Source organism: Ictidomys tridecemlineatus, chromosome 5, assembly GCF_052094955.1.
Source record: "Ictidomys tridecemlineatus isolate mIctTri1 chromosome 5, mIctTri1.hap1, whole genome shotgun sequence".
Lineage (NCBI taxonomy): Eukaryota > Metazoa > Chordata > Mammalia > Rodentia > Sciuridae > Ictidomys > Ictidomys tridecemlineatus.
In genome coordinates, this window is record NC_135481.1 from 82,754,043 (window position 1) to 82,766,405 (window position 12,363).

The window sequence follows — 12,363 nt, forward strand, 5'->3', positions numbered from 1 at the left end:
AAGGAAAAACACCCTTAATTAGAAGCTTATATGATGGACACTAGCCTGAATGTAGTCCTAAAATATAGCTTTCCAGCTCCCATTAATATGCACAGATGAAAATGACTTTACAAAAGATTGTAAGTTAGATATACAATAATTTACTACTCTAGGTAACCTCTAGGCATCCTGATAAAATAATAAAATAAATTCATTTTCTCAATCTCAACTTTTATCCTGATATTTCTGTGGTATGTTTGCTAAAAATGTAACTTCACTGCTTATAAGAATAAACTGACTTTCAAATAATTTGTCAGAAAGCTCATTTTCACCAAATCTCCACTTGATCCTAAGCCAGATTACCAAATTTTCTAATATTTTTAAATGGAACTTTTGATAAATGTTAAGGACAATGAGTAAAATTAGATAACCAAAGTGTTGAGAGATTAGAGAAATTTTGATATAAAACATGTATAATGATCTGTACAATTAGAAAAATGAGAAATTATACCCCAATGATTCAAATGTATGAATTGCCAAGATCATTGTAATGTCATGTGTAGCTAATAAAAAAAATATATAATGCAGCTGGGTGCTATGGCACATGCCTGTGATTCCAGTGACTCTGGAGGTTGAGGCAGGAGAATGGCAAGTTCAAGACCAGACTCAGCAACTTAGCAAGACCCTAAGCAACTTAGAGAGATCCTATGTCAAAATAAAACAAATAAAAAGGGGCTGGGGATATAGCTCAGTAGTTAAGTGTGCCTGGGTTCAATTCTCAGTACCAATGGGGAAAAAAATGCATAATAGGCAATTAACAAAATTATTCTATATTCTCTGACAGTATTCAACAGTAGAGAAAAGAAAGGCTGGGTTAATCTAGACAAAGCTCTCCTTATATACTTAGATTATTCAATCCAACTTTCTCTTCATTTATTACCGATAAATTAAAGTTGATTGGACAGACAGTATTGGACAGATTTATATAACTACATATACTCAAAGTAAAGCAAAATTACATTTTTATGAAGCAATTTAAAATAACAAATACCATAATTTATATAATTTTTCTACATCTCAGAAATGTCTATACTGCCCCTGTAACTCAATAGTGACCACAATAAGATTAACCATAAAGCTAAAGGAGGCAGATTACTTATAAAAAAAAAAAAAAAGATTTGTTCTTCATACCACAGACTCAACAATCAACAAAACAATCTAAAATAAGACACAGGGTTTTAGTACTCACAAGCAATGAGAAAGACTAAATCATGTAACACTGAAATTTGGTCTTGGCACCACATAACTCATTATGTACATTACTCATTGTACATTCAGCATATCAACTAGATTCCTTTGAAAAAAATCTCAAACTTGATTGAGGATTTTAACAACTCTCCAATCAGCAAATGTGTTAACTACAGCCTTTCCAATAATAAAAAGATATTTAATACAACTTTCTTACCTGTCTCAACAGTTTCTCAATGGCTGACATTACCATAAGGCCTCTCCAAACTACTGGTGCAGTTTCTTCAACCAGGAAGCCCATAGACATACTGCAACAGTAATATAAAAACAAAAGTCATTTCTATAAATTAATGGATATTAGTCTGCAAAGTAAGACAAAATTAAAAAGATATGCTCACCATGCAATACCGTAATTGAAAAGAGGCCTCATAAGGTTGTCTGAAATAAGAAAATAAATGTCTCTTTTAGAAAGGTAAACCATTATACATAAACATACTGCTACGGTTTGAATCTGGAATGTCCCTGGAAAAGCTCATGTGTGAGGCAATACAGCAATATCCAAAAGTGAAAAGACTGGATTATGAGGGGTCTGACCTCACTGGTGGATTAATCCATTTGATGGATTAATAATTTGAATGGACTTACTGGAATATGTGAAAACAATAGGCAGATAGGGCACAGCTAGAAGTAGGTCGCTGGTCTTGAGGGGCATGGCCTTCAGAATATATCTGTCCCTAGCTCCTTTCTCCCCTCCCCCATCATTCCCACTTGTTATGAGTCAAGCAGCTTTCCTCTGCCGTGCCCTTCTAGCATGATGTTTCTACCTTGGAGTCAGCCAACTATGTACTAAATCTTCTGAAATCATGAGCCAAAATACATCCTTCTTCATCTAAATTGTTCTTGTCAGGCATTTTCATCCCAGCAAAGTAAAGCTGACTAACACACACTGATGTTTATTCATCTTTTAAAACATTTTATTATTTTTAATTGATAAATAATCACATATGCATGTATGCATTGTATAATAGTTATATCAACATAATTAACATATCCATTTATATATATATCCTTCCTTCCTTTATGGCAAGAACATTGAAATTCACTCCTTTAGCAATTTTGAAATATATAATAATGTATTATTAACAATAGTCACCATGATTGTTAGAACTTATCCCTCCTGTCTAAATGAAACTTGTACCCTCTGATTAACATTTCACCTCTTCCTATGCACCCTTGTGGACAGGCTGCTTGTACTGCTGTAATTTAACTTACAATTAATTAAACTCAATTTGTAACCATTTAAACATTAGAACAATCATACTATTTATATTCTTTTTTATAATCTTCTTTTTTAAAATATTTATTTTTTTAGTTTTAGGTGGACATAATATCTTTATTTTACATTTATGTGGTGCTGAGGATCAAACCCAATGCCTCATGCATGCTAGGTGAGCACTCTGCCACAGAGCCACAATCCCAGCCCCATAATTTATATTCTTGATAAATGCAACATCTAAAAATAGTTGGAATATAGTTAGCTCCATTAAGAAACAATTCATCTACAATTTCAACATGTTTCTTAAAAAATAGCCTCAATAAGTAATTTTTCACCAATTATATTCATGTATATGGATATACAAATACATAAATTATATATATGTATATATATATATGCTTATCCAGTATGCATATTCTTATATGTGTATATTTGCATATACACACATATAAACACACACATCTAATCAATTCTCCCAACACTCCACAGGGTTGGGATTGAACCCAGTACCACAAAAGAAAATATATTTTTACATAGTCAGCAAATGGTTATTATAAAATAGTTTCTTTCAGCACATTTTCTATGTAACCACATCTTCAATGACCACCAGTGTTGGGAAAATTTCATCCACAGATCACTTACTAAAGATGCCATCCTTTTCAGGTTAGCAGGTTTCATGTAGTAATACTCCATTGAATATTTTTCCCTCCTGAGGCACTAAACACTGTCTCCATTACTTCATACATGGACCTATAACATCTAAACCTAAGTCATCATTATGTTTTGGATTTAGAATGTCCCTTAAAGGCCCATGTGGTGAAAGATTTAGTCCCAAGCTTGGTGTTATTGGGAGGTGCAAACTTTAAGAGGTGGGCCAAGAGATCTTTATAGGTCACTTGCCCTTGAAGAGGACTGTGGGACCCCATTCTCTTCCCCTTGTCTTCTTTCTCTTACTATGAGCAGCTTTGCTCCTCCACATGCTCCCCTACATGTGATATTCAGCCTTGCCACAGACCCAAAAGCAATGGAGCTAATTGACCATGGACTGAATCTTCTGAAATCATAAGTCTTTTTACTTCTTTTTAAGTTGATTCTCTCAAAAATAACCAGAAACTTCTACAAGTGATATTGGAGAAAACATATCTATAGCAGTGAACTCCTATTTTCTTATTATTTCGGAGAAATCTACTTCCTTTCCTAATATTTTGTTCATATTTCATCCAATATTTTAAGGTATATTATCATAGGAAGAGTTTCTCCAAACACCTACCCTGCCAGATTGCCAGAAATACACATGGAAAGTTACTTATTTTTATGTAGTGGTCTTATATCTCACTTAAAGCCCCCAAGGTATCTTTTAGAACTCTCCTTTTTTGTTGTTGTTGAGTTTGTTTGTTTGTTTGTTTGTTTGTTTGTTTGTTTTTGGTACCCGGGATTGAACTCAGGGGCACTCAACCAATGGGCCACATCTCTAGCCCTAGTTTGTATTTTATAGGGTCTCACTGAATTGCTTAGTGCCTCGCTTCTGCTGAGGTTGGTTTTGAACTCACAATCCTCCTGCCTCAGCCTCCTAAGCCACTGAGATTACAGAAATGCACCACTGTGCCTAGCACTAGAACTCCCCTTTTTTTTTTTTCCATTCGTGTTACAGTCTGGCTGAGAAGCTGTCTGTATTTTGCCTGTGTCACGAGACTTTCTGTGAAACTGATTTTTATTTTTTATTTTTTTAATTGATTTTTAAAAAATATATGACAGAAGAATGCATTACAATTCTTATTACACATATACAGCACAATTTTTCATATCTCTTGTTGTATATAAAGTATGTTCACACGAATTCATGTCTTCATACATGTACTTTGGATAATGATATCTATCACATTCCACCATCCTTGCTAATCCCCTGCCCCCTCCCCCTTTCCTTCCCTCCCCTCTTCCCTATCTAGAATTCATCTAATCCTCCCATGCTCCCCCTTCCTACCCCACTATGAATCAGCCTCCATATATCAGAGAAAACATTCGGCATTTGTTTTTTTGATATTGGGCTAACCTCACTTAGCATTATCTTCTCCAACGCCATCCATTTACCTGCAAATGCCATGATTTTATTCTTTTATTACTGAGTAATATTCCATTATGTATATAAGTTTTATCTTATTATTCTGTTTGAATCTTCTACATAGGCAAATATATTAAATGGAATTAATAATAATTTTTTCTTCTCCTTCACTATATATGCTCCTTCCTTTTATTTTAGGACATTGGCTAAAAACTGCAGCAGCAATAGCATCCTCATCTTGATCTTAATGGAACATAATACAACATACCAAAATAAAATCTGAGAATAAAGTGAGAACCTGTTTCAAAATACAAACAAAAAAGGCTAGAAATGTAGCTCAATGGTAAAGCATCTCTGGTTTCAACCCCGCAAAAAATCTAAGTAGTTTAAACCCTGTTCAAAACATGACCAGAAATTCTAACTAGGATTGGGATAGTCAAAAACATTCTCACAAAACTGAAACATAAAATCTCTGCATACTACATAAAGAATAGTCTTTGGGGGCTGGGGTGGTGACTCAGTGGTACAGCACTTACCTAGCATGTGTGAAGCAAAGTGTTGTATTCTCAGCACCATATATAAATAAATTAAATAAAGGTCCATTGACAACTAAAAAAATATTTTCTTAAAAAATGGTCTTTCACTTATTTTATCAGTATGTTATGTCATAAACCACAGAAATATGAACTTCAAATTTCTTGATGTTAATGAATGATATTATAAATTGAAAGCTCAGCAAAGCAGAAAATTCATCACCAAGTTAAATGTGTATCTTGAAACTTCAATAGGTACTCATTTCTACAGCCCACACAGTAATGTAATGCTTAACAACAGGGATGTACTGAAAACTGCACTGTCAGATGATTTTTGTCATGTGCACATCATAAAGTGGACAAAATGTACACAAACCCAGATGGCATAGCCCACTACACACCTAGACTACACGGTATGTGTATAAATGAGTGTGCATGTACATGCACATGTGTATGTGTGTGTGTGTGTGTGTGTGTGTGTGTGTGTGTTATAATCTAATGTTCCTAGGGTCACAATAAACAAAACAACATGAGAGTAAATCAAGCACAAGAGAAAATGATGCAACAAAGGGACACAATAAGCATAAACTATATGTACTACATGAAGCTGCTGCCAGAAATAACATGGAACATTGTTTTACAATAAAATTTTTTATGAGTATAAAGAATATACTCTAAAATAACATTAGAAGCCTATTAAATATACAAATTAGTAATATAGTTACTTATCAACTATTATGTACTGTACATAAAACAAATACTTAAACCAGTAATACAGTCATTTACTATTATTCTTACAATCATTCTATTATGTATAATTGTAGGCACTATACTTTCTTACAATTGGCAGTAGTAGGTTTATTTACACAAGCATCTCCACAAGCATGCAAATAATGCATTATACTATACATTATGTTAAGATGGCTATAATGTCACTAGTGAGAGTTTTTTTCAGTTTCTTTATAATCATATGGGACCACTGTTGTATATGCAATTGGTCATTGTTCAAAATATTAGTATAGTGTCAATGACAAATTGGAATGATACAGAGAAGATGAGAAAAGTAAATCAAAACTACAGTGAGATACCATGTTACTCCAGTAAGAATTGCTATCATCAAAAAAGACAAAAGATGTCACTTTTTTTTTTTTCAAGGATGTAGGAGACAAGGCACACTCATACATTGCTGGTGGGACTGCAAATTGATGCAGCCAATATGGAAAGCAGTATGGAGATTCCTTAGAAAATTTGGAATAAACCCACCATTTGACCCAGCTATCACACTCCTTGGTCTAAACCCAAAGGACTTAAATCAACATACTACAGTGACGCAGCCACATCAATGTTCATAGCAGCAAAATTCACAATAGCCAAACTGTAGAAGCAACCTAAATGTCTATAATAGATGAATGGATAAAGAAACTGTAATAAGTATACACAACAGAATGTTCCTTAGCAATAAAAGAGAATAAAATTATGGTATTTGCAGGTAAATGGATGGAGTTGGAGAATGTCATACTAAGAGAAGTAAGCCAATCCCAAAGAACCAAAGGCCGAATGTTCTCTCTGATAAGTGGATGCTGATCCATAATGGAGTGGGGAGCATGGAATGAATGGAGGAACTTTGGATGGGAAAAAGGGGAGTTGGGGAGTGGGCATAGGGGTAAGAAAGATGGTGGAATAAGACGAACATCATTACCCTAGGTACATGTATGATAGCCTGAATAGTGAGACCTTACTTTGGGTATAACCAGAGAAGTAAAAAATTGTACTCCATTTGTGTACAATGAATCCAAGAGCATTCTGCTGTCATGTATAACTGATTAGAATTAATTAATTAATTAATTTTAAAAAGTTTAATAAAAGACAAAAGATAATAAGTGTTGGTAAACATATAGAGAAAGGGGAAACCTAGTACACTGCTGGTGGGAATACTGGTACAGTCATTATGGAAAACAGTGTAGAGGTTTCTAAAGAAATTACAAATAGAATGACTGTATAACTCAGCAATCTTTCTTCTGGGTATAGATCCAAAGGAAATATAATCACTACCTCATAAAGGTATCTGTACTTCCATGTTCACTACAACATACAATAGCCAAAAAATGAAAACGATCTAGATATCTATCAATGGACAAATGGTAAAGAAACGGTGGTATGTACATACAATGGAATATTATTCAGCCTTAAAAAGTAAGATCCTGTCATTTCCTACAACCTACATGGACCTGAAAGACATTATGCTAAATGAAATAAGCCAGACACATAAAAAAAAATATTACATGACTTCACATACGTGAGGACTCTAAAAATACAAAATTTAAATATATAGAGATAGAAAATAGTGATGGCCAGGTTGGGGTATGGGTAGGAATTGGGGAGAAATAGGTTTAAAAAAAATACAAAGTACCAAACAAGTAAGATAAACAAGTTGCAAGATTTCATGAACAACATGAGAACCTGAGTTGAGAATACTGTATTGTATTAAGGGTTTCTTCTAAATGAGTAGATTTTAGATACTATTGCCATGCAGGTGGGAGAAACAGGTAACTCTGTGAGATGATGGCTGTTAATCTGCTTTACTACAGTAGCCATATTACTACATATATCTGTTTTATGAAATCTGTTGTATACCTTAAACACAAAAAATAAAATTAGGAAAAAAAAATTAACATGGCCCCTGTACAAGGATGATATGCTAAATTTAACACGGAAAAAATGTATACTGAACCCCTAAAAATATATAGTATATACATTAAAAAGAAAGTTATAGGAATATTCTTCATTGTCTTTCACTATGAGTGAGTAAACAAAATTAATACTGCCTAAAAACATTTTACTTTCACTGATTAATAAAATTATCATAAATGCAATGTTGGCATAGCTTGAAGTAATATTTTTAAGTTAATAGAGAAAGGCTCTGAATAAAAACCCCATGGTTACAAATACAAATTAGTTTCTCTGTCTTAGTATTTCATCCTATAAAAAAATATACATACCAATTTTTCCACATAAACATAATAGAAAAATTAACCAAGTATTACAGGTTGAAAGTTTGTATAAAAACTTTGGAATCCAGTACCCTGTGAACAATGACTTTTTGAACATAATTAGCTGAGGTTACCATGACACAGATCATTATTTCCCACCTCTTCATATCTTCACGATAGCTCATGCATTTAAGCACAAAAGATTCTTACCATAAGTCAATTTCAATTGCCATAATGCCGCTCTTAGAATGAATGACATTCTGCTGCATCCACCTCAATCTACTGCAACAAAGTTCCCTCATTTCTAACAGATGTGAATTTAATTAATTTATTTTATGTCACTAGTGCATTTTGAACAGATTTAGGGACTGCTTTTATATTACAAATTGTTAAGCCAGAATGAATGGCACTGTGGTCATGTAAAACTGAAGAGCTGGATAAAAAGGAAATAGGTATAAGAAAGGTCGATTTAAATCTTTAAAGTTGACATCATTAAATGTTCCAAGCATAACTCTGATCTAGAATCAGATCTACTTTCTGTAGAGGCCCCATTGTTCATGACTCAACTAAGGAGCAGACATTATCATTTACATGGTATTAGCAATAAACCTGAGAAACCTCTGTACTTTCCATACCACTCCCTGGATTTAAAAATAATGGAAGTATTTTGAATATAGATGAACATCAAGGTTGAGGGATGACAAAAAAAAGTTATAACTTGAAACCATATAACTTGAGGCATTTTTTTAAAAAATGAGGACTGAGAGTAAAACCTCCTTCATGAATTTTTAGGACTTTTAAAATTATAAAAAAAAATTTTTAAAAAAATAATTGTCCATATTAAACAGAAAACAAGCAAAGGTACAAGAATGATCAGAGAGGAAAGGGCATCTAGTACAAAGTGTACAATTTCATTTTCTCCCATCTACTTCACTATTCCTTCTTTTCTTTCTGAAACCACAGCCCTTTCTTATCAAAGACCAAATGCAAGAAAGGAGTTGCATCCATTATTGTTCTCTCAGTAGAACTTCATGTGATTGAGTGAGACAAAATAGTTCCACCAATAATGGTCCCCAGGAGATGTTTATAGTACCCTGTTTGCCTAGGAAAAAAGAAGAGAAATTAGAGAAGGTGCGTAAAGGTGAGTCAAAACTCAAAACTTGACTGGCAACCTGGACAGCCAAAAGACAATACAGTAATATTGTATCTAGAAATAGGAAGAAGCAAGATCTAGAAAATTAGAAAAGGAAGCAGAAGGACTATTTTTAAATAGTTTTGTTTTTTTTTAAGCCTTCTAACACTCTTAATATGAAAATTTCACTTGTATTTGGGATACTTTCATATGTCTTTCAATATACTATTTTTGTACCATCTTGCAACTCTGCCATCCCATACCATGCACCCTACCATCTAACAACTGAAAGCTGAAAAAAAGAACAACAACAAAAATATGCCCTTTTTTCCCAATCCATCTCTTCCTCAATCAAAACGTACATTTTCTCACAGGTATACGAGAAAAACAATCTGACTCAAGTAAATCACAATAGAAACTTAAGCTTTGCAGAAGATAGAACAATGTTTTAAATGAAAACTATTTTCACTAAAATATAAATAAGAGAAAGCATAAGGGATATTTTGGAGCTGGGTGACATCTCAGATTCTTGTCTACTCTGGAACTAATTCACTGAATAACTCCAAAAACAGATATAAATTTGATGTTCTACTTCTAAAACTGACATTTTATACTGAGAGCTTAACAAGAAAACATAAAATGATAGAAGTAGAGAATAGGATTTAAGGCAAGCTTGTTAAACACTGGATAAATATTTGGTTTACTGTTACTCCAATACCCATACCGGCCTCCAACCTACTTCATACCTGTCTTAGCATCACTAATTGATCACAATGTGATTTCCTGTTGAAACTAGAGATGGTGTCAGGTATGCTAACTATGCTCCAGGTAACAAGTTGATATTTAAGATGAAAACTATGTATCATTAAAGGAATAGTCAGGTATCTGGGAAGGGAAAATTGAGAAGATGAAAGAAAAAACCATTTATATTCAGCCCAGAATAATAACAACAATCGTAGTCTTCCTACATGTCACAAAGCTCCCCCGACATTTTAGACATTTAAGATATTTTATTTTATTAAATCCTTTCAACAATCCTATGAGGCTAGCAATATCTTCATTCTGCAAATGGGGAAATTAGAAGGTCTCCTCAGATTCTTCTCTGCTTATCTAAACCCCCTTCTTCCAAGAAATAAAATCAATCAATAAATACAACTGAAAAACTCTTCAACATCTCTAGCAATTAGGGAAATACAAATAATAACTACTCTATTTCATCTCACCCTAGTCACAATGGCAATTATCAAGATTACAAGCAACAGTAAATGCTGGTGAGGATGTGGGGGAAAAGATACATTCACACATTGCTGGTAGAACTGCAAACTGATGCAGCCACTATGGAAAGCAGTATGGAGATTCCTCAGAAAGCTTGAAATAGAACCACCATTTGACCCAGCTATCCTACTCCTTGGTCTATACCCAAAGAACTTAAAATTAACATACTACAGTGGTGCAACCACATCAACGTTTATAGCGGCTCAATGCACAATAGCTAAACTATGGAACCAACCTAGATGCCCTTCAGTAGATAAATGGATAAAGAAACTGTGGTATATATACACAATGAATGTTACTCAGCAATAAAAGAGAATAAAATTATGGCATTTGCAAGTAAATGGTTGGAGGTGGAGAATATCATGCTAAGTGAAGCAAGCCAATCCCAAAGAACCAAAGGCCAAATGTGCTCTCTGATAAGGAGATGCTGATCCATAATGGGGGCGGAGGCCATGGGGAAAAATGGAGGAACTTTGATTGGGCAAAGGGGAGAGAAAGGTGGGGAGGGGGTATGTATGGGTACAGAAAAGATGGCGGAATGAGATGGACATCATTACCCTAGGTACATGTATAACTGCATAGGATGCTATATCGTGCATAACCAGAGAAATGAAAAGTTGTGCTGCAATTGTGTACAATGATTCAAAATGCATTCTGCTATCATATAATCCCTAATTAAAATTAACTAATTAATTATTAAAAAGAATGAAATTATGGCATTTGCAGGTAAATGGATCTGTAGAATATCATGCTAAGCAAATTCATCAATTAATTCTATCAATTAATCCTAAAGAACCAAAGACTGAATGTTTTCTCTGATGTGCAGATGCTGATTCACAGTAAGGGGGAGGGGGCATTAGGAAATAATAGAGGTACTCTGGATTGGGCAGAGGGTAGTGTAGGGAAAGGAGGGGTTAGTGGGATGGGAAGAATAGTAGAATGAATCAGATATTATTACTCTATGCACATATATGATTGATTACACAACTGGTGTAATTCTACATCACATACAACCAGAAGAATGAGAAGTTATACTCCATATATGTATGATATGTCAAAATGCATGCATTCTACTGTCATGTATAAATATTTAGAACAAAATTTTTTAAAGTAAATCCCCTTCTTCAATAGCATCCTCCAAATTATCTCTCCATGATCCCTCTTCTGATCTTCTCCAGCATCTGACACTTAACAAAACGTTCTATTCTTATGCCCCTTCCTGCCTCACTAAATACTATATTCTCCTTGCTTACTACAGCAAATTACCATAAAATTACATTTACACAAAGGCCAAAGTAATTTTGTAAATAGCTAACAGTCAAATGTGAACAGATATTAAAGGAAAGCTTGATCCTTAGGCACTTTTTAAAATATTTTTAGTTGTATGTACCTTTATTTTTTTATTTATTTATATATGGTGCTGAGGATCAAACCCAGTGCCTCACACGTACTAGGCAAGTACTCTGCCACAGAGCCACAACCCCAGCCTCAATCCTTGGGCATTTTTAATGAAGTAAAAAATTGTTATTAGAAATTAGCCACTTACTAGCTGTGATATTGGACAAGTTATCTTCATATGATATATATGAAGCCCTCACATGACATAGAGTAGTTGAACATCAGAAAATGAAATTAATGTGCCCAAAGTTAAACAGCAACAAAAGTAATAAGGATTTGAATTGAGGGAGGCCTGTTTTCCTCCTGTCTGCTATGTTCTCCAAAGTTTAATGTGTTGACAGTTTGGTCTCCAATGCAGCAATGTTCAGAAGTGGGGGTTTTAAGAAGTGATTAGACCATGAGGGCTGCGTCAATGGATTAATACAATGATGAGTTCATAACTGATAACATTATTGGGAGGTGGTAGAAACTCT

General features: G+C 34.0%; 1 protein-coding gene across 3 annotated transcripts in view; it reads right to left on the bottom strand.

Annotated features, from left to right (window-relative positions):
• The window catches only part of Nubpl (NUBP iron-sulfur cluster assembly factor, mitochondrial), a 220,782-nt gene that overhangs the window by 139,001 nt on the left and 69,418 nt on the right, over positions 1 to 12,363 (bottom strand). For all 3 annotated transcript variants that reach the window (XM_078050245.1, XM_078050244.1, XM_078050246.1), the window contains 2 exons: positions 1,626 to 1,665; positions 1,445 to 1,535 (listed from right to left, as the gene is read on the bottom strand). In XM_078050245.1, the coding sequence (XP_077906371.1) occupies positions 1,445 to 1,535; positions 1,626 to 1,665 (131 nt within the window). The remainder of the gene's footprint in view (positions 1 to 1,444; positions 1,536 to 1,625; positions 1,666 to 12,363) is intronic.